The 20,484-nt window shown below is 47.2% G+C and overlaps 1 protein-coding gene and 1 long non-coding RNA gene across 3 annotated transcripts in view; one reads left to right on the top strand and one right to left on the bottom strand.

Moving 5' to 3' along the window:
- Positions 1-5,031: 5,031 nt before the first annotated feature.
- LOC113218826 lies at positions 5,032-10,764 on the bottom strand. Its single transcript, XR_003304813.1, has 2 exons — positions 7,835-10,764; positions 5,032-7,531 (listed from the first exon to the last, which is right to left on the bottom strand). It is a non-coding gene; the product is annotated as an uncharacterized LOC113218826 (long non-coding RNA).
- Positions 10,765-10,960: 196 nt separating this feature from the next.
- LOC408890 (protein groucho) overlaps positions 10,961-20,484 on the top strand; it is a 121,384-nt gene continuing 111,860 nt past the window's right edge. For both annotated transcript variants that reach the window (XM_006565410.3, XM_392421.7), the window contains exon 1: positions 10,961-11,858. In XM_006565410.3, the coding sequence (XP_006565473.1) occupies positions 11,796-11,858 (63 nt within the window). In that variant the 5' untranslated portion in view covers positions 10,961-11,795. The remainder of the gene's footprint in view (positions 11,859-20,484) is intronic.

Genomic DNA, 20,484 nt, shown 5'->3' with positions numbered 1-20,484 from the left:
CCATCGCGTCGCCATTTCGCGGCGAGCGCAAAAAAAGAAGTAAAAAAGAAACGAAAGATAAAAACAACGGATAGATGGGGGGGAGGGAACAGGAAAGGAATCCGATTACGTTCCCTCGCTAATTTCTGTTTTCTTTTTCTCTCTCTCTCTCTCTCTCTCCCCTCCCCATTTATTCGCCATTCCCAACACGCTTTCAACTCGGCGGGTATGATCGCTTCGCCCGGCGGCCGATCGACGTCGCGGTCCGCGGCCCGTCGCCGCTCGGCATACAAAAAGCCGCGGTGGGTGGATGGGTTGGTCGGTCGATCGGGTGGGAGCCACGGTCCGCTACGAATTTTTAATTATGCATGCATGCGCGTCTGCGCGCAGCCATGCGTTATAATACAAAATCGCGGTGGAGGGGAGGGGGAGGAGTGAGCGGGGGCAATTTAACGAGAGGATCGATAAACGATCGTCGGGGATCCGATGCACGCTTCGAGATTTTCGTGTCGTAATACGGTGAGGAAAGGAAGGGAGGGGAGGGGTGAACGGGTTGGTACAACGCGCCGCGGCCGCTGCAAATGAGTAATTATTCGGCACGCACGCTCGAGCGCGTTAATCATGCCCGCTCCGCTTATACCGCCCGCGGCCTCGTGGCTTATAATCTTTCGCGCTTCTACATATCTATATATGTATATGTACGTATAATGATTCGAGAAGTATTTATACCGATGGCACAATAGCGGCGGGCCGGATCGAAAAGGAAAAGCGGATTACCATCTCGCGGCGATGAAGTCCGCCTCGTTTACCGAGAGATAGGCTGATCCGGGAGGTGGTACAGAGGGGCCGACAAGCCAGTTCGAACTCGTACTCCCCCGGTTCCAGGCATTCGGATAAGAGTAATAATGCACACGCCCGCGCGCACCGTGTAATAACCGCGAATATTGTTCCTGGAAGCATCGAACGATTCGGGGAACAATTATAACGCTGTTGGCCGATGCGGTTGCCGATTCGATAGAATTTCTATGTTTGTATGTTAATAGGGATGTGTATTATGGAATGAAAGATATACATATATATACATACATACATATACGTGTAAGAAGATTGAGAAGAGATTGTCGAGAGATGCGCTGCTATTCGGGCCAAGGAAACGCGATTTCTTCGAAAACGTTCTACGGATTGCTTGGAATTATTAAGGTATTAAGAGGGATTAGAAATTGTCGAATGAATTCTACTCTGATAAGTTTCGTTTCGCATTAAAAAAGAAAAACACGATTCTTATATATATATATATATATATATATATATATATATATATATATATATATATATACGCAATCTCATCCCGTATTTTCCCATAATTTAAATCCGACGAGGTGACGAGGAACTCGGACGAACTCGGCAGCCGTTTAACCGAGGGCGTAAGGGGAGCCGAGCAAAAACACGCAACCGGACGCCGCGGATCGCGGCGAAGTTGGCCACCGGTTGTGCAAGGTAGATAATAGCGAGTCACTGTTCCGAGGGCCGGCCCATTAAGACGGTCATAAAACAATCGGGCAACTATACGGGGGTTGAAATGTAACAGCTAGCCAACACCCGAGCCAGGATCCTCCGCGTTTCTCAGATTTTACACGCCGCCCATCGACTTTAATGCACTTCTCCCCTTATATAGCCCGAGGCACGTAGCTGGCCGGACGGAGACCGTCGCCCGGCCCCGTTCCCCGAACAGAGACAGACGAACACACACACATATACGTATACAGGGATGCGGCTTTGGAGAAACGAGCAAAGAGACGAGGGCATTTACGGTCCGTATACGCGGCGATTGCGCGAGGTGCAACACGTGGCGGATGCGAGAGAGAGAGAGAGAGAGGAAGAGGTGAGGGGAGAGAAACGCAGAAAATAACGCCGACCGAAGAGGAAGCGAGATATCTGGCCCGTGTGCGCGCCAAGAACGGCACGGTGTCGCGGGTATACGGCAACTGCGTCTAATTAGCCGGTCGGCCGCGCGCGGAATTGAATTTCAATCGTCGTAATTCGCCGATTCGCCTCGTGCGTGCCGATCCGGCGAGGCAACGAACGGACGAACGGACGAACGTACGAACGTACGCAGCGAGGAGGGTTGGCCCGAGCGACGGCCAACAAGAGGAGCGAGAAAGGAAGGGGAGGGATGGATATCTCTCCGAGAGCGCGAGAGGAAGCCGCGGACGGAGAAGAAGCGATTTCTCGTCCCGGCCGCTGGTATCTCCGGCCTTTTACGGTCCTCGGGCATGGATCGTTACAGTCGCAATTGCGCTTCGAGGCCTGTTGCGCGATGCGGCGCGCTCGTAATCGCGGGCCCCGGCTAATTAAACGTCGACGAGCGATCGTTAACGATACGCCGCGCCTCGTCGTAAAAGATCGTGGAATCTCGAAACGTGTCACGGCTGTTACGCCGCCGAGATCGATCGATCGAAACAGGCTTCGAGGGAGGGGGCAGAGGGGGAGGTACACGCACGCACGCACGCAAGCACGCGCGTGCTATATAAAGCGCGTTTGACGACGCGTCGACGTTGATTCGATACCCGCTGAAATATGACGGTTGTCGGCGTTTTTTTCGTTTTTCCTTTCTTTCTTTTTTTTTTTTTTTTTTTTTTTACAATCGAGCGCGATCCCTCGTCGACGACACGCCACGAGTTCCATCGTTGTTCGGTAATCGAGCCGCTTGTAAAAAGATCGAGCGCTATCTCGATTAAATTCCTCGTAGTCCCCCGTGGATAAGCCAGGCGTTGGACGAGCTCGGATGTTTCGGCTCGCACGCGTTGGCTTAGGGCAGACTTTGTTCGTTGTTAGTAATAACTTAAGTGGACGCTTAGATGGATCAGGGATCCCCATCGATTCGTCTTCGATTTCAAATTATTTCAACTCGTTCTTTTTATCGCATTTTTTAAAAAGAGGGAGTGAAAAGCTCGTTCCATTAAAAGAACGATTTAAAAAGAAAGGCGATAGAGTGGAGTACGGGATTCGTATACGGATTACAAACGTAACCTTATTAATCGATATTACATTCCTAATTTCACGAGCGCAGATTGGAGAAAGGGGGCCGCATATAGCCTCGATGTAATATCAGAATAAGCTTGCAACATCGATCAACGTCGGCCCGTTAAACGAATATCGTATCAAATAACTCGATGCTACTGCTTGTACACCTTTGAGCACCGATCTCGCGATAAGCGTTATTGATTTTATTGCGATTCTCTATTTCGCTGGCAAATATCGTAAACGTTAAGTACACAGTACACGAACACCGTTCGATCTCCATCCAGTGAGAAGAAAAACGAGGGGGGAGAAAAAAAGAGAAAAAGAAAAATAAGAGAGAACTGGTTCGCAAGGGACAAACGTATATTGCAATTAAACGAGTATGTATAGCGATTAAATTAACCGATATCCGACCGTACACCCGTTATAAATCCATCTCCTGTCTCGCCCACAATCCGCATTATTACCCTCGCCGTCGTTATACCCACCCAATGTATCGTTTCGCACTCTTGGATCATCTTCTTTTCCAGGGCCACCAACGATCGACCAAGCCAAGGGATCGTAGTGGAATCTACCCTTCGCGCGTACACATGTGTACATGTACACAGATAGGAAGGAAGGGAGAAACGGGAAGAGGATCCCTCGTAACAAAGATCAGGGGCCTAATCTGGCTTGCGAGGAGCGGGCAAAGGCAACGGGAAGCGAGCGCGAGGGGTGGTTTCACCGAGACGGTGGATGGATTTATTTAAGGGCGTGTATTCAGCACGAGAGATACAATGGCGAAACGACGTGGTGGCAAGGGTGAGAGAGGAGGTTTGTCCCCGTACCGGGAGGTTTATGGCCGACATCTGCGGCCAGTTTTGACCCCCTGGCGTGACGAAACAACGAATACCAGATAGGACAGGGCCGAGCGGCCGAGTGGGGTGGTTTAAGGACGCTAACTGGCCGAAGGGTGAGGCCTCGTTCTAAATGTCCCTTTTGCTATGCGACTGCTCTCGTGGTGACGGGGCGAGCGAGAGGAGTGTGCAGGATTGGAGTGTGCTAGTGGTGGTGGTGGTGGTGGTGGTGGTGGAGTGTCGGGCGGTAAATCGACCGTTAAAAATCTTCCACGGCCCCCGAGTGTAATTCTGTTAGCCGTTTCCTCGCGCGAACCGTGACGGCCGTGACGAAATTCCCTTCGTCGACAAGGCCGTGCCTCTCCACTACCGTGGTATCGCAGCCAACCGTCGCCGTCCTCGCCGTCTTCGTCGTGGTTGCGCAGCCCGTGACGCCCGCTTCCCTTTTCCTTTACGTACAAACGCCATGACCTGCCCATTCGTTTTCCTGCCCGAGCACCCCGACTTCCGTTCCACGTGTGAAAGGAGTGTTTTCCGCAAGGGGAGCCGCTTGGAAAGGAATTTTCTAGGCACGCCCGTGGATTTTACGCTTGTCGCGGATCCCGCTTTTTCTCTCTCCCTCTTTCTCTCTCTCTTTCTTTTTATTTCGCTTCTCCCTTCTTTTCTTTCGTCGGTCGAGAGAAAAAAGAAAGAAAGAACGTTCGTGTGCAAGCGTCGTACGTATACACACGAACGGAAGTATTGCACGCGGATAGGAATTAGTTTTAAAAAAAATCTTCTCTTCGCCCTCCTCCCCTCCCTTCCTTCCTTCCTCCTCGACAACGAAACCGTAAAATTACAAAAGACGATACACCGCGAATCGTAGCGGGGAGCTTTTATTTCGCGTATACCTTTTCCACGACCATGGATAATAACGAGTAATAAGCTAAGTGAGCCGTGCAAAATTTTCGCTGCCATTCCCGCCGGAATAATGAACCCCTTCCCCCACGTGTCGTTCTTAATAACACCGCGTCTTACTCCACCATTTATACTGTAATTTCTCTTTCTCCGTATTGTTGAAACTGAAATTGCGGCGTAATTTCTCCCTCTCTCACCCCCTACGCCTGTTCCTCTTCTCGCGAATATTCTTCTCTCTCTCTTTCCTCCCTCCTTTTTCTCCGCCCCACTCCTCTCTTCTCTTCTCTTTTCCCTTTTTTTTTTTTTGTTTCCGCTCTTTTTGTTAATCCACAACGAGACGACCAAGGATACACTTTATTTCCCCGACAAAAGGTTTCAATTAAGGCACCGGTGAAAAATACCTGGCCGCCTGTGTTAAGCCCGTGTAACTTTACAAATGTGCATTATACGGCACTCCGAGAGCGCAACTCGGCGAACGCACTGTTGCACACCGAGAACACTATATTCGAGCACGCGTTACACGCCGTGACTACACGTGTATCACGTCCCGTGCGGCGCGGATATGGGCCAATGGCGTGGAGCGCAGGGGTGATGGTTATTTGATTACCGTATCCCCGTAACAATAATTCTTCGACGTACAGAGAAACTACCACGACGACGATAACAACGAGGACCAGACGAAACTTCTGGACAGGACGTTTTTTTTCCCTCCCCCCTTTCTTTTTTTCTCTCTCTTTTTAAGCCAGCTAAGAATTATTATTTGCCAACCGAAATGAACGACGAAAGTACAAATAAGTTATACTCCGTGCCTTATATATATATATATATATATATATATATAAAAACCGTAAACCGCTTTCGATCGTTTCGAGCAAAAAAAGCTGCGATACGTGAGAAAGAAGTTTCGCGAAGGTAATAAGAAAAAGAAAAAAGAAAAAAAAAAGATCACACTTTCTTTATCTTCTTCTTCGCACAGTTTGGAACTGTGAAAAGAAAGAAGAGGAAAAAGAGAGGGGGGAGAAGGAGGTATGCGGACAGGCAGCGTGGTGATTTAATGGGAAAGTTATTACCAAATACGTTGCCTCGAGACCGGATCGTTACATCAAATAAAAGCGGATTTTGCGATAATTAACGAAATTGAAATTGCCAGGGACATTCCCACGCCAGTGCACGCGGTTCGAAGGCCACGTACCGGCTCTGTAAAGCGGGTAATGCTTGGATCAGACTCATTAATTAATCCTCCTTCGTGGAGAGAAAAAGAGAGAGAGAGAAAAAAAGACCATTGGTCGACCGAGCGCTCTTGGTCAGAGAGGGAAACGCGAAAAGAATAGGGGAGAATGGAGGAGGGGGGAGAGGGAAGAAGCAAAACTCTGGCAAGGGTCTTTCTCGGGTTACCTGGCCGGGGCCGGATCCATAAATACACTTCGCCGTGTTAATTCCGTGTGGCGAGCAAGGGGCCGAGCCACTACCGGTATTAACGAAGTCCACGACGCGCGGTTACACCATGGCCGGGTATATGGTGGGGATAATTTCGAGCCAACCCATCCCAAGTCGGGAGCAATTTGTCTCCGGGCGTTGGATAAAACGTCGACGGCGGTGTGTTATTTGTAATTTGGATAACGGTACGCCGCTGCCAGAACCGCGGAAGACATTTGTCAGCCGTGAGTGTGCCTGCTAGATTCGTTTCGTGGCAACGTGATATTTTGCCAAAAGACCGAGCATCGTCCTTTATCGGCTTCTTTCCATTCGTTCCTTCTTTTGCTTTTCGTTTCTTTTTTTTTTTCTCCTTTCTTTTTGGCTTTTTTCTCTCTCTCTATGCTCTCCGTTTTTTTTTCTCCCCCTTCTTTTGTTCTTTTGTTCGAGGGCGAATTTCCCGAATTTTACTCTGCTGCGACTAGTTTTGGCTATTTTTAATTTTGATCTTTTTAAATACACTCGGCTAATTGCATAGTTAGCAAAATTAGCGCAGCGTTGGCTGCAATTACGAGCGTAATCGACCGTTTCCGAGAGTTTTTAGGACGTTTTTTTTTTTCCTTTCTTTCCAACCAAATATTGGCCCATTGTTAAATACTTCTCGGAAACGATTCTCGGTTGGGAGAGGTGATTCTAACCTCTTCGTGTTTCGTTTAGACATTCGATCCATGGGTATTGTAGATCGAGTTGGACAACATGTGGAAGAAAGCGGAGAACGTTATTCTTCTTTTTTTCCTATTCCAAGAACCTTAATTTTTGAATATACAGGTTGTACATCGAAGCATGTTGTGTCATGTTACTCGATCGATAACATCGATTTCGTTCATTGATTTCGATTTACACGAATCGACAGGCCCGTGTACACGTGGAGGGAAATAAAATTAAAAAGTATAACTTGATGCTCTCAATCCTTCAATTTCCTCCATAATTAATAAATGTGATTAATATTTTTGTCTCGTCGGGGCTACTCGGGTTGATCGATGTTTGCCCGATATACAAATTGCACGTTATTAGCGGCCATTCGACGTTCAATTATTTCGAAGATCCGTTTGAAACGGTATGCCTCTTTCAAATATATTTAATGGCCAGCCCGCAGCGCTCGATCATCCTCGCAAATCCTCTTCAACCTGGCGAGACGTACGTACTCTCATTCAAGCAGAAGTCGAGCTCTTAGATCTCTCCCTCTCCCGTGGCGGCGGATGAAGTGGACGTTGGTCAGAGAAGAGGCGGTTGCCCAATGCACTCAGCCAATTATAATTAATTAAACCAGCTCCTCGAGTTTTCCCCGGCGATTTTCCGAGCAGGAAATTCTCGCGTACCGACGGCTACAAATAGAAGTAGCGGCCAAAGTAATATTTACATTGCGGCGAACGACTGCTTTCACAAGGGATACAATGATCATGATTATAGATTATGAAGTAGTTGTCCGTTTCTTATTTGTACACGAATTACCACCACCATTCATTAGTCGATGTAATCTGACGAATAAATATATTATATACCGATCGAAAATTTACGCGAGAAACGATAAATATGCGTTATACATTAAAAAAAGAAAAATCGACTTTTCTTAATTTTAAGAAATAAATATAATTTGAGTAAATCAGATTAAAGAAATAAGCTAGCACCTTCCGAGTTGGCAATAGAGCTTGGTAGCATCGTGGAAGAGAGACAGTATTCTTCGTGCGGTTACCGAGGTCGCCGTGGGTTGAGAGCACCGGCGCGGTTAACCGCGACGACCGCAGCGACTGGTTCTGCCGCCTGCTGCCGTCTCCCTCACCCTCGCATTTCGTCGTATACGTCCGTCTCGCTCCCGTTCATTGCCTTCATCTCTTTCCTTTCTTCACCCTTTCTCCCTCGATCTCTCCTCTTTACTCTCCGTAGCTGAGCGCGTCCATGGTCGTTCGGTGAGCACCGAGCCGCACCGAGGACACGTATCCACCGAGCGAACACGGGCGAACACGCAAACCGGCTGCGGCAGGCGGCAGGCAAGGCGGCTCCGCATAAACCGCAGCCGACCAAGCGCGACCGACAGCTTCGCCAACACTCCACAGCACTGCCTTATATTCCTTCTTCGCCCCGTGGAACAAGATAAAGAGCGAGCGAACCAGACGGAACAGAGTTAAAACGAGACGGAAGAAGGAAGGAAAACGGTAAAACGAGAGTAGTCGAGCTAGAGGTGGAAGGGAGGGGAGGGGAGGGGAGGGGGGTTGAGCGTTTCTGTGCATCGTGCAAAAAGTTCATGGTTGGCGATAAACAGAACTACCATCGTATCGTCACTAGCACGGCACGTCACGTATTTATTTCATTAGGAGGGTCCTGCACCACCGCCTCCGTTGTGTGCAAAGCGAAAGGCGGAGTGGAGAAGCAGGGGGAAGGGAGAAATTGTGCGGAGTGCTATTCTGTACATATGTATGTATATATCCCATCCCGCGTTCCGCGAAGCATGACAATGGGGTTTTCTAATCCTCCTTTGGATTAAGGGTCGAAAGCAGGGCTCGGTGCACGGTGGCGGCAGGGCGAGAGAGCTCCAGGTAATGGGATCGACGTTTCGTTATGTTACTTTTCCATTCTCATCCTCGGCCTCTATCCTCGACATCCCTCCTTCTTGGCTGCCCCACACAACCACGACTGCGCCAGCCTTTGGTGTCTCGGTTCGTAGGATCCATCCCACAGAGCCCTCCTCCTTCCTACCCGGTCCGTGTTTTTCCTCATGTAGCCCCCTATTTTTCATGTTTCGCTGCGGCTTCGCGTAGCACCTTCATTCCGTATAGGAACATCCGTGGGGCTCGAGCAACAATCCGCGCGGATCTAACGTACGAGCGTCAACTCAAAAAGTTTCGTTCTCATTGGCCGAGGTCGCGCTTTCATTCGACTCTTTGCGGCAGCCGAGTCGCGCGGTGGGGCTGGCTGTCTGTCGATTGGCGAAGTAGCGGCTAGACGCGTTCTGGTTGGTCGAGGCGTCACAGACAGTCCGCGTGGAGCAGTTCCTTTACGAAGCGAGCGGACGATAGCGGCAATCAAGTAGGAAACTGCTTGGGACTGTGTGCTGCGCGATATTCACATAGGGGCACCCCCTTGCCACACGCATAGGATCGTACTCGCTACACACGGATACTCGGACACAATCGCATTGGTTCAGCGTGTATGTACTCTATACCTCGCGATCTCTCTCTCTCTCTCTCTCACGCTCTCTTTCCCTCTTTCTCCGTTGCTCTCACTTTATAGAGGCACGTTGTAGGGGTTGGGAAAACGGGTGGAGGCGCCATATTTGTGGTGGTGTGGGAAGTGAGGGAAATCACGAGTGGCGAGAGAGGCAGCCAGTCGGCGGCCAGTTGAGAGAGCACGGGAAAAGAGAGAAGGGTGGGAGAAAGAGAGAGGGGGGGAAGTGAAAGAGAGAGAGAGAGAGAGAAAGAGAGAGTTTATGCGGACATCCGTGTCAGCCTGGTGACGGCCATTTTGCGAAAAACTTTCGATTTGTTTGCACACGCTGAGTGAACTGAGAGAAGCAACTAATACCTACGCGTATGCATGGCACGCCGTGTACCGCGCCCTGTCCTCTCGTTTATTCGACCGTATCTGCGGGACCGAAAACTTTCGAGGCTTCCAGTCTTCGTGCTTCAACTTGCAAAAATCGTCGGACCCGTACACCAACGGAATACACGATTCGAGTATACGATATCGCCCACGGGCTAACGATGTATCTTTCTCAATTGTATCTGTTAGACCGAAGCACCGGTCGGTAAAGATAATGGAGGAGCAGAAACAGCAGCAGCAGCAGCAGCAGCAGTAATACGAAAAAAGTATTCCGAGAATTGTGCGTTCCCTTAGTCATTGCGTTCATGAGATTGATACTCTGAATTGTCTAGATTCCAAAGGTGGTTGAATGATGTAGTCGACAAATATTATTTGCACGCACTCGTTAACTGCGGTATCAGCGATAATAGCATTGGTGGAATGGAAAAAAACGAACGTAATCAACATTGATAAATGAGCACGTTGAATCATTTTTCATTAATACAGAAATAGTAGACGCTGGCATAAAATTTCACAACGTCGACATAATGTGAAAAAAATGCTGTCATTAAAATAATTCATAGATAGATAGATAGAGCGAGAAAAGTTTAAAGAGGAGCAGCAAAGAGAGAGAGAGAGAGAGAGAGAGAGAATGGAGAGGGACAGAACAAACATATCACGTTGTCATGTACATAATAGAATCGATGTATATTGTTCGATTGCGCCGTGCTTAACGCGAATATAACTGTTCATTTGAAACCCGATTAATTACGGTCAACTAAAACGGCCCTAAAGCTATAGTCGGATCACTCATCGCGTCAGCAGTGCGCCGAAATCACGATGGACGTATCTGTGCCTCGTCGTTGGCCGATAAAACAGATTAAGTATACGATAGGGACGACAGGTGCTATGAAATAGAGAGTGGCAGAAAACAAAAAGCGAGAAAGAGAGAAGAGAAAAAGAGAGAGAGAGAGAGAGAGAGAGAGAGAAAGAAGGAGGACGTACCGACGTTTTAACGAGCCGTGATTTTCGTGCTCGCCTTTTCGAGACCCTTACGTAACGCGACTTAATTGTGAAGGAGCTATCGCGCCGGTTAATACGAGCGTCGAGAACGAGGAGAGACATTCGAGGGGGTGCTTGGCGGGTTTAACTGTGGAGTAACGGCCTGCCAGAGTGGGGGAAGGGAAAGATTGCTTCGGAGGGGATACCATCCCCACCACTTACTCGTCCATCAGTCGCTCTGAGGCCGTTGTGGAGAGAGGATTGTTCTTGTTACGTCTGTGCGTTTAACGTTTCGTGTTTGCTTTCACGTTGCGTACGTCAGTTTCGTTCAATTTTCTTTTTGTTCTTTCGGCTTTTTAATTGCCAGACGTGCTCTATCGGTGTCAAAAAGTTTTCTCGCGTATCAACGGAAAGACGTGTGCGTGCTAGTGTTGGTAAACTTAACCTCAAAGTGGCGGCGAGTTACTGTTTAGGTCGTAAACAACCGAGTGCAGTGTCTTTGTGTGAAGATGGTGTTCCCACATTGAGGATGTGAAGTCGTGGATAGGAAGAAAGGAAAGATAGTTTTTCTTCTTTCGTTTAATCCGATGGAAAAAGAAGCTTTCTCCGATTATTCTTAACCCGTTTCTCGCTCTGTTTTACCGACCGTATAAAGGGCACGCCACGCTCTCCGTGCGGGATTCTTCGTGGCGTCGGCGACACGTTTAACCTCGATGAACGTAGAAGGCGGTCGAAATAAATGGTGACACGACGAGTAATTATCGTTCGATATCGCGAAGTTACAAATTACCAATGAGAATGCGGTAGTGGCAAATACACCGATGGATCATCGTCGTGTATCCGAGGCGGGGACCTTCTTAATTGAATCACATCGACAGAATCACCAACAGAATCGTCCTAAAGGTCGCTTGTCCTCGTAGCCCACGCGGGCGATTTGAATCGTGGTGTTTTTTTCAGTTTATCGTTGTTGCTGTTATTTGTTATCATTGGTGTTCCGCGTGACATGAAGCATACGTGATCCGAGGACACGGTGTTTGTATTTTTTACTGTTTTGAAACCAGAGAGAAAAAAATGTATCCTAGTGCTGGAATCAACGCTGCTGCTGTAGCTGCCGCCGCTGCTGCCAGGCATCCGGTGAGTAATCTATTCTTTTCCAATTTTATATCTCCTTCTTATTTCGTTTATTTCTTAAATTTTTCACTTTTCATCGCGTTCTATGCTATTGAAATTTCACAAATGGAGTAACATGGTATAGTTCGTTATCGTTATCGTTTCTCAAAAATCATTTCCCAAGGCGCGAGTTTCGATGCTTTACGCCTTTATTACACGCGGTTTGAACGATGTCTACCTCTCGTAAGGCAAGAACTCGTCGTGCTACTTGAAACTCGAGTTTCACGTGTACGGCGTTGCGCGTACTGCGCGCGATTCCTATCACGTTCAGCGGCGTGGAAACCAGTGTAACACCTTTCGACGATCGTCTTCGATCCGATTACTAATTCTAACCGTTCGAATTTTTACGAACGCGTACCAATTATGGAACGAGACCCAGTTGCTACACCAGTATTATATTAGAGGGACACGATTGACTCGCGTCAAAACATTTTCCCGAACGAAATGGAAAGAGAGTAATCTTGGTCGAACACGGGGCGATAATATCCCGATCCTAACCGCGGTTTCTTCGCGCGCCTCGTTCATCGCCGTTGATGCGGTCACGTGCGTCCCGGTATACACATTTATCATGGTTCCGCGCCTACGTTACATGCATACGTTGTATATATGTCAGATACACGTGCCTTTGGGAGTGCGCGCATACATATACGCGTGTGCAACCTCCCCGACTCGTTCCGAGATTTCGAGATATCGCAAGAGCGTGTTTGCGCGCGCGGCCGCAAACCCCGTCACGAATTCGAGGTTAACCGTGGACCGTGTAAAAACCGCTTCGATAGGTTGAAGCCTATTGATCCGTGAATCGAAGACGAAGATCCACGAATCGATTGCTACACGCGAGAATATTTTTCTTTTCTTATTATAAATTTCTGAACGTTTCGTCTCTTTAATATCCGTTGAACCGTCTCGCTTTTCGTACGGTAACCGCAACGATGCACGAGATCGGTCGAGATGTGTATGTGTACATTCGCATCGTGGAAGCGCACAGTTTCACGGCGAGTTTAGTCAGTGAAATTCTCGCCGGTCGATGAACAGGATGTTATAAACGGTTGGAAGAGGATGAAAACACAGCGTGACGAAAACGTACGGGATATATTTGTTGCATTTATTCCGACGATTCGTCCACAGGCGAACGTGGACGTCATCGTTCAACGCGATTAAACGCATGCGTAGTTAGTTAGAGGAGGCAGCACCGGCAGGACGCGATATTTTCGCGTTTAGGGTTGACGCGCGGCAACGTGTGTGCTCGGCCAGGGAAAAATTACATCATTCACCGTTGCCATTATATATCTGCCCTCGTCCCCGATAATCATAATAATTAGAGGCGAAAGCAAAAAATCACCCATTACTTTGTATTATAACGGTGTGTTGTCGGATCGGAAAGGGAGACCCTCTTGGATAGAATAATGAAAGCTTCATCTGGCCCATCCCTAATAACAGGCGTTACACCGGATGCGGCCCGGCGATATTGTAGCACGTGGTGAGCAGCGGGAGGGGAGGAGAGGAAGGCGAGAAACGCGGCGGATAGACAGAGATGGAGCGGAACGGGAACGAACAAAGAGGGGAAAAAAGAAGGGGGAGGAGGTGGGGAGAGGAAGGGAGAGGAAACAGCTCCGGCAAAAGAGTCGAGGCTGTCCCTCGAAAGGCGGTGACAATGTTGGTGGAAAAAAAGGTGGCTCTGTGTCGAGTGCCGTGAAGAAGGGGGAGGGATAGAGATGGTTGAAGAAAGACGTAGTTGCCTCTTCTTCGAGGAAAAAAAAAAAGGGGGAGTTGGCGATGAAACACTCGCGTATTACACTGTATTATATAGGTGAACATAACCTTCTGTAAACCGTGGTACGCGCTCGCGACAGGCCCTGATTCGGTAAATATTGATGCGTTTAATCGGCCCGTTTGCCTCGACGCTTCTGTAAACGCGGTTCGATGCGTGCACAGCTGAAAAAACTTTTGAAAACTCGATGAAATCGAATACGCGATATCATCGAATGTTTTCTCTTTTCTCTCTCTTTTTTGTTATCATTTATTTTTATTTCGCTTCTTTCGTTCTTTTTTTTTTCTCTCTCTCTCCTCCTTCTTTTTATCGTTATACGAAAAATAGACGCAAACCACGCGCTCGAATTTCACGAAGCAAACAAAGACATTCGAGTCGGAGGAGGGGAGGGAAAACGTTTTGTAAGCAGCGTGGAATGATAATCAGGCCGATTTTAAGCTTCGAAGCCGTTCGACGCCACGCTGCACATGGTAATGCGTTGTTCGAGGCACGCCGTTGCGGGACATGCGAGCCGAGGCGAATCGAGTTGCGCTGTCGAGTTGCACGGAAATATGGAATCACGGTGATATCTTGAGCGTCACGTCGTCCATTATGCTGATGCGCCCGGTAAATTTCACGCATTATACTCCCATTATACGTTTCCTGGCCGAGTGGAATCGCGATCTCGCGGTAATTACACGCTGCTGCTTCTTGTTTACCACGGTGAAAGAGGAGAGGAACCGATTGTTTTAATTTCCACGTTTTGCCTGGCATTATTGCTCTTTATATTCTTTTTTAAATTTGTTTCTTTATTCTCTCTCTCTCTCTTTTGTCGGCCTCGTTTTTTTTTTTTTACACGTCGGCTATCCTATCCTCCCGATTGTACAAGCCCGATTGAAACGTTGACTCCACGACTACACATCTGTGCGTTTGCCCGTTGATACAATTACACGAACGCGACGACCGGAAAAATCGTTTCGCGCGACCTACTGTACCGACGAAAGACCGGCCGACCAAACTCCATGTAGTACGGCCAAATTGTATCCTCCTATAACAGTTTATTCGGCACCTGGGACGCGTGTATTGGACGCTCTCCCTATGCGTTCGCGACATATTGTCCGTTCCATTGCTCCCCGAACCGAGGCCCTCGAGATTCACTCGCTCCCGTTGTTATCACTACTTTACTACGCGATGGTGTACGTGACGGCCGTAAAAATCTTGTCGATAAAAAGGGAACGGTTGGCGTATCGGGAAGGCGTTGGTATCGAAGTGTCGTAAAAAAAGAAAGAAAAAACAAAAAAGAGGAAAGAGGAAGGGAAAGGGGGAGGAAAAGAGATAGAGTAACGGAGGGCGGGCTGATTCCGATAAAAAACTTTTTGGAGAACGTTAAAGAGAAGAAGAAGAAGAAGAAGAAGAAGAAAGAAAAAAAACGATACTGTGTTAAGGTTCATGGAACGGATACCGATAAAACGATTTGATTCGCCCGTGCACGCTCGCCTAGTTTCCTCTTCAATAAGACTCAGATAATTAAATGGACGAACGCTCTTTATCGCCGGCTTCCCGTTTATAATTGCTATTTGTAAGAGTTTTTAATGGGTCTCTCGATCGTCGACTGGATTCGGGGGAGAGAGAGAGAGAGAGAGAGAGAGAGAGAGAAAGAGAGAGAGAGATACAGAGGTCTGAACTCTGTGAAGCGAAGTAGCTTATTACGTTAAATGGTTTTCTTTCCGATATCAGAGGCGAATTAATCGGCGAAGATAGCCTCGGCTGGATCTTTCTCGGTTTCTTTTTCCAACTTTTTTTTCCTCTCTCTCACTTTGGAAGAGAGAAAGAAAAGGGGAGGAGAAAAAAGTGAGATCGGACGGGACAGTTTAGCTCGGATGCAGGTGCTCGAGGGAACGTATAATCTGGGGAAGGGAGGGGAGGGGAGAGGGGACGAAGGGACAGGAGGTAGGTAACCGAGGGAAACGACTGCAACTGGGAAAGCATCCCTCGTCCTTGCCGAAATAATCCCCTGACTGGCACAACAATGGCCAGGAACGAACCCCCAAGCGTGAAGCGTAATACCCGAGTCCTCGGGGTGCCGTAAATTGGTCCACGGGGAGAGCAAAGGAGACGAGTAGGAGAAAGAGAGAGAGAGAGTGCTGTGTATAGAGTGCTTTATCCGTGGACCCCTCGTGGTTACTTTGCCACCCTTCTGGTTCCGTCTTCTGTTTCAACAAGGAACATCCTACTCGAGAAATCTCACAATAAGAAGTCGTTCCTTCCGTATTGCTTTACAATCATTTTCTTACGCGTGATTCCCTTGCGAGGAGGGGTATCCATTACAGAGGAAGGCTCCGACGTTTCGAGTATCGTCCTTTTTCCTTTTTTCTTTTTTTTTTCTATAATTTATGAATTCACAGAGAAGAACCCTCCTCTTATAAATGCCATTCTAGCAACGAGGGGGGCTAGAAATCGTTCCCATTGATTAATTCGTGAAATCCCCCCTCCCTATATCGAATCAACGATATAATAGAATACGAATATTTCCGGTAGAACGATGATCGAGCTTTTATTTTTTTTTTTTTTTCCCTCCCCTTTAATTTTAAAATATCGTCGCAGAAATAACGCGATATCCTCCTCCTCCAATAAACATTTCTTATCGAGTAAATTTGTTTTGCGGTGTGTCGCGGTGGTTAACTTAACTCTCGCGGTATGGGGCCAACCACCATATGCCTCTTTTCTTTCGTCGTTCGTTCGTTCCTTCCTTCGTTCGAGACATCGCGTAGTCCCTTTGTCCGTTTGTCTTCCGGCAACGCTTTTCAGGCAAAATTATTTATCTTTCGACCGTGCCCTCCATAGATAGCCCTGCACGAGGGATGGAGAGAAGAGAGAGAGAGAGAGCTCGGTCCCGTCTTCCCTGCACTTTCTCAGACGCATTGGCCCGTTCTCGAAAACGAACGACCAACGAACGCTGGTACGAGGGTTCCTCGAGTGTTCAGAACATAATCCATTGTGCCGGGGCGATTGTGTTTACGTCTGCATGCGTTTCCAAGCGGAATGGAACGCTCCGCAGAAGGACCCCCTCCCCCACCTGCCTACCTACCTCTCTCCTCCGTTGTTCGACGGTCGTTTAAATAACTCTCGAATTACCTCCACCACATCTTTCCTTCTAACTCTTTCGAAAGGAGAGCGAGCCTCCTCTCCCGTTCCTTGGCTCTCTCAATCCACCAGTTTATTCTCTCGTTTCACCCCGTGGGGTTAATCGTCCAAGCCTCGAATCGATTCCGCCGTTTAACCGCTCGCGATTGAGCGGTCGTCCGATTCCTTTCCTCGGCGAGCGACAATCGAAGGGAGTCGTTTCCGATCCGGGGCTACCAGGAAGGAAGAAGATAGATATACGCGCCCACCCCTTTTTTGATAAATCAAGGTAATCACACCTTTCGTTCGAGATCGTAAAACGTTTTCCATCCGACGACGCCTTTTATCCATTATCGCGCGCAACGTTGGATCTTAATTATTCATAATATTTATGGTTACGATAATCGATGGTACGGTAGATTACACGTGCAATTAACCGGATTCGCGTCACTAATAATTTCCTTGCTTGGCAAAAGAGGACGAGAGAGAGAGAGAGCGTGCATTCGATACGGAGGACCGCTCGCGATTTTCACGACTCGTTAGTCACGGCTTTATAAATCGAACCCCCTATCCCTTGGAGAAGAGAAGGGGGGGAAGGGAACGAATTCTCGTGTGTCGCGCATATATATATATATATTATTACGCGTGTATATATCTGTAGACGCGAAGGTCGCATGCGTATGCGATCTCTCGAGCGGAATGCGCGCGAGTACATGAGTATTTCGTGCACGTTCGCCTCGAATAATGCGTGCAGGCACTTGGCAAGGAGCTATGGATACCGTGGCGTAAAGGACGCACACGTAGAACGGCGTACACGTATATATATATATATATGCCTCCTCGCGTTCTCTGTGTACACGTTGCGAATGTATATAAGCGCGATAAATACGCCTAACCGCTTTGTAAACCTCGGGCGGTGGAAGGTGGGAATGGAGAGAGGGGGGGGTAAAGAAAGTCCGAGGAAGCCTCTTCAAGTCCCCTCGGACCTCTGCTCGTACAGGAGAATGGCACTAATTGGCATTAGGCTTGGCAGTTTGTCGTGTTCCCCCCTCTTTAGGCCTGTGCGCGCTGCTCCTGTGTTGGGCACTGCTACGTCGCGGCAACGGGGCATTTCGCGTTTCCATGACTCCTCTTCCGTGACTGCGGACATTTCTCTCCTCGCCTCTTCCTTCCCTCCCCTCCTCATCTTTTCATCCTTGTAAAATTGCCTCTCCCTCTCTTTCTATCTATCTATCTATCTCAATTTCCATCTCTCTCCAAACCCTGCAATCGGCTCCACGGTATTACTTATCGTTGCTCGAGCGAGGCACGCACACCATTCCCGCTCATGCACGCGCGGATCTGCAATACCGAACGAATGGTATAATCCACGATCGCTGTACGATTCGACCCTTTCTCTTTTTCTCTCCCTCCCTCCCTCTCTCTCTCTTTCTTTCTCGTCCTCTGATTTTTTTGTCCTTTAATCCTGGCGCTTTGGGACTCTGTAATTTCTCACCGCGGGGGGTTATTATCCACTCGAGGCATCGACGCCGCGAAAAAATGCCACGGCCTCCTATCGCCGATTCGGAAACACGATTCCAAAGAAGGTCGAACGGAATTGCTCGCGGTGACTCATTCATCGTTGTTCAACAGCACGTTGTACATATAATACCCGATGTAACGTGTTATTTTCTTTTTTTCTTTCTCGTTATTGTCTTTATTACGCTGTAAAACGGGGACGGGAAGGATGGGAGCGCGTATCCGGAGGCGAATTTTTAAGGGATCGAATTAAATCAGATTCGAGGGACGAATTTTCGGGAGGAGGAGAGGTGTTTTAATTCTTCACGATTCTTTTCTCTAATTATTGATTTGTTATTTTTTTTTTGGTTATTAATTCTAATCTTACGAGAGATGCGATTATAATTTGCGATCTCGAATCGAATTTCGATCGGCCACGTGCGATAAAACGTCGCGAGGTAATTGATAAATCCGACGGGAAATTTTTCCGATCATTAAATCGCGAGGATTTTAAATTTACTGTTATGGTTTTAATAAAATGCCGTTTTATGGGTATGCTTCGAAGAGAATTTAAAGTACTGAATAACATAAGATAGTAATCAACCGTTTATGAGATACTACCACTAACATTGGCGATAAATATATCACATTTTTTTTTCTTTTTTTTTTTTTTTTTTCTTAGCACACAATGCTCGTTCTCGACTATTATTCGATGACGTATTAGAATTGCGAATTGTTATTTCGAGTTAAAGTAGCGGTTAATTTATTCCCGACGTTTTATGACAATGCTTTTGAGAATTTTAAAACGTTATTTTAGATATCGTGGTTATTGTAATGCAATTCTTATGTTGATATATATTTAACCAGTAATAAAATTTATCCTCAAACTGTCAAGTTATTAAATATATATAAGGCGTTTGAAGAAGAAGAAGAAGAAGAAGAAAAAAAAAATGAAAAACTTTATACGAAAACAAATTTAATAAGTAATATTTATCGTAAAAAAAAAAAAAAAAAAAACAATTATTTTAATCGAAATTTTAATTGTTTTACAATACAATTAATGCGGTTTTCTTACGGCTGTGTGTTTGAGTTGTGACAACATCTGACAAATTCTGTTATTAAAATATATTACGCGCGCGTGTATACGTACGTGCATTTTTTAATGTTCCTTCGTAAAGCGTATTAAATTTTGTTTAACCTCGTCAACTAGCTTTCCCTCTTCAAATTGTTCGACGCAACAAATAATTTTGCATATATATCCATATATATACACGTATATGCCGTTTACACTAACATAGGCATCGCGTCAAAAATAAATGATTGCGAGGAAACGTTTACCGGCACGTGTTGTCGATAGTTAAATAAATTCAGCACACTGTTCACTGAAACGGATTTTCATCCGTAACATTCCCCCTCCCCTAATACTCGCCGAGTGGAAATCTTTTTACGGTCAACGATTTCCTCGAGGCGAAATATCCCAGGGATTTTCTTCCTGCCTGCCTGCCTGCCTGCATCCTCCCCCCATTTCAAGATCTTTAACGACGAAGAGAATACCGGTCCTCGACATCTTTTTTTTTTTTTTTTTTTACAGATATCTCGATACTCTCACGATTTTTCAATTACCTCTCCGTTGTCTACACTAGAGAGGAAAATTCACTAGAGTAAACTCTCTCATAATCTACATTCCTCATTCTTAACCGTGGGACGGATTACGTTATTGTGATATAATAAAAAGATCGATATCTCTGTTTCTCTCTCTCTTAAGAATTAATAGTCGCGCGTTAACGATTGCAATTTCGCCCGCTTTATACATCCTCGTTTCATTATTTCGTTCTTAAAGGGGACCCGGCCTTTTTTCGGATCACCTTATACGCGCCCTTGTACAGAGATATTCTTTTCCGAATACGTCCATCCATCCGGTCGGCGGCACACTGGTTTTCCGCAAACCCGCGCCGCGCTAAGCAAATATTTGCCGGACGTTCGTCGGGCCTGGTGCACACTTCGTCTCTGTTCCTCCGTCTCCTTCCCGTCCCCCACCCCTATCCTCCCCCTCCCGCGTCATCTCTTAGGCCGCGTCGTCATGGATACCGGTCTACAGAAACGGTCGTGAAACGAAGGAAAAGAGAAACGTCCAAATATTTGCCGTTCGACTAGCGTACCACGGACACACTAATCAGTTTCTTTTCGGGCCAGGACAGTGACACTGGCCGGTCTCGAACTGAT

The sequence above is a fragment of the Apis mellifera genome, linkage group LG6 (assembly GCF_003254395.2).
Source record: "Apis mellifera strain DH4 linkage group LG6, Amel_HAv3.1, whole genome shotgun sequence".
Classification (NCBI taxonomy): Eukaryota; Metazoa; Arthropoda; class Insecta; order Hymenoptera; family Apidae; genus Apis; species Apis mellifera.
Note: the sequence above shows the minus strand (reverse complement) of the source record. Positions and strands in the feature narration are given on the sequence as shown.